Consider the following 2,510-nt stretch of genomic DNA (forward strand, 5'->3'; position numbering starts at 1 on the left):
GAGAGAGAAGCCTGTGGTAGTGTGGAAGCAGCAGAGACAGGGGCTGCCCTCCCAGCCTTGGGAGAAGACCCCTTCTAGGTGGGCACAGCACCAAAAAAGTACAAACCTTGCTTTTTTCTTGTCACCCAATACCCAAGGACGGAAGTTTCCCCATCCACATCCTGCTGCAGATTTTTCTCTCCACGTGGTCCTGTCCTCACTGACTCTGACCCAACTACCAGCAGCTCTGCCAGCTGCCTGCTGGGCAGAGTAGTTTTGATGTAACAAAATCTTTGCTTAAATCCATTATTCTAAGCCAAAACATTTGAAAGAATCTCAGCAGCTCTTTTCTGAAAAAGACCTGAGCTCCAAAACTCAGGTCTCTTACCTCTTCCTAGCTAGTGCCCTGGACTGTTTGAGTCAGAAACAGAATTTTCTGTGCCCCTTCCCACAACAATTCAGTGAAGATCTGAAGTTTGAAGGTCTTAAAGCAAACCCTGCTGCGCAGCAGAACCGGAGGTGTACACTAAGCCCTGTCGCTTAGCCCAAGCGCTTCCCCTGAGCTCAAGCACACTGACCCGAGCGCACAGGCGAGCCAGCGCTCTCCAGCTGACTCAGGCTCCTTTCTGCCCTCAAAGGTCACAAGATTTTCTGCCTACAAGCATTCCCCGTGCATGCCAGGCTTTAATGCCTTCAAAATTGGCTTTCGTGGCAGAGCTGGGTATTGGCATGTTAAAAAAAAAGAGAACAAAGAGAAAAAAACCCAAGCCGATAGTGTCTTGCGCACCCATCCCGTTGTCGTCCTGCTCAGCTCTTGCAGGGCTCAGATTCGCCAAGCCAAGGGTTCAAATGCAAAGGGAAATCCAGGATGCAGGAGAGGATGCGTGCCCTGCCGCGGCAGGAAGGCCAGTGGCTCTCTGCGCCCTCTGGGCCACTCTAGCAGCAGCCCCAGTGCCAAGTGCGGGGCAAAGCACCCGGGCATCACCCAAGCCGCTCTCCCGCCGTCTTTCGGTTCTGCTCGAGCCCAGACAGGCAGCCCCAGCACAGGAGGGGCACGAGGCAAACGGCCTCCACGTACACCAGTGGGAAGGATGAACAACAGGAGGGGAGAACGGCCAGGCAGTTAGAAAGGGCGCCGCACACCCTGGCACCCAGGATTTACGCCCCGTCCTTCCCAGGGCGCTGGCAAAGACACTGCATCCTCATTTCCTAGAGCTGGGAAACGCTGACCTTGGCTAACGAAATCAGAAGATAGTCGCTCTTGTTTACCCTTGTGTTTTTACCTCCTTTTGCTAGCTCCAGCGCACGAAGGAAGCACGCAGATGTCTTAAAGCGCAATGCCTCCACCCAGGGTCGTTAAGACTTGATGATACCATCCCTCCTGAAAGCCCAGGGTTGACTGAAGAATGGAGATGATGAGCCTACAGCAGATACCAGCATTTCCCACCACGTTTTCCCAGTCTGCAAACCTCCACGACAACAGAAGCCACTTTCCTTGCCAGGGAGTCCTGCCAGGATTGCCCGATCCACATCCCAGTCTCTCCCAACCTCAGCAACTTTGGGGAACATGCCTGACCCAGGAGCTCACCCAGACAAAAACCTAAACCATATCCCTTTGATCTCAAGGAGAAAACGAAGTCTCGGAGGACTTTCCGACACAGCCCAGAGCGCCAGGTGATGGGGTGTGATGCCTCTCTGCGGTTCAATTCCCACATCCCTTATCCGCCCCAGACTGCTGGTTGCACTAGGCTGAGCGTGCTGGTGGGGACACATGCCATGTGTCATCGCTGAAGCGTTAGCCCCGTTTACACCCTTCCCAACACACTGGCAGCGACCGGGACTGCTGGCTTACTACCTTCTCTTGCTCTCCTGATCGTTCCCAAAAGCCTGGTCCTCCTCCTCCTCTTCCTCCACAGCCCTCCTCTTCCTGGTCTCCTTGATGGCATTCAGCACAGTCTCTTTTGCACATGGGTCTGGGCTGCTGATGGCCGGGTGGGCCACGGGTGAGATCAGCTGCTCCTGGCTGCAGGGCAAAGCAGAGCAAGGCGTTAGTTAGGCACATCGCCATCCCCAGGGGGCGAATCCCCCCACCCGGTGTCCCCGCTGCCCCAGGGAAGAGGGAAAAGGGCTCTTCCCTGCAGCCTCTCCAGAAGGTTTGGATCACACAACCCTTCCCACAAGGCAGCGATGCTCGGGGTGGGGATGGAGCGATGTGCTTCTCCCCGGGAGGCTGCTCCGGGCAGCACAGCCGGCTGAGAGCCAAGTAACCGGTTTCCCCCCTGTTCAGTCCCGTCAAGGCGAGGTTCCTGCGGCACTGCCCACGCTCGAGGCGAGGCCGAAGCAGGGCCCGGTCCCCACTCCCCTACTCACACTGGAGAGCGGGCCAGGCCAGCGGCCGGCCGGGCAATCCTCCCGGTGACGAGGCTGTGGTGTAGGAAGGCTCGGCGAGCCCAGGGCGTGCTTCTGGGCGAGCTGCCCTCCCAGCGAGCGGCGGACAGGACGACCGGCACGGCGCTGCGGGCCTGCGGCAG

The 2,510-nt window shown here is 57.5% G+C and overlaps 1 protein-coding gene across 1 annotated transcript in view; it reads right to left on the reverse strand.

The window, feature by feature from the left end:
• The window catches only part of LOC104509925 (nuclear envelope pore membrane protein POM 121-like), a gene marked incomplete at both ends in the record, with an annotated part of 7,264 nt that extends 5,262 nt beyond the window's left edge, over positions 1 to 2,002 (reverse strand). Inside the window, one exon of the mRNA XM_010152025.1 lies at positions 1,835 to 2,002. Within this exon, the coding sequence (XP_010150327.1) occupies positions 1,835 to 2,002 (168 nt within the window). The remainder of the gene's footprint in view (positions 1 to 1,834) is intronic.
• Positions 2,003 to 2,510: the final 508 nt, after the last annotated feature.

The sequence above is a fragment of the Eurypyga helias genome, unplaced genomic scaffold (assembly GCF_000690775.1).
Source record: "Eurypyga helias isolate BGI_N326 unplaced genomic scaffold, ASM69077v1 scaffold36225, whole genome shotgun sequence".
NCBI lineage: Eukaryota > Metazoa > Chordata > Aves > Eurypygiformes > Eurypygidae > Eurypyga > Eurypyga helias.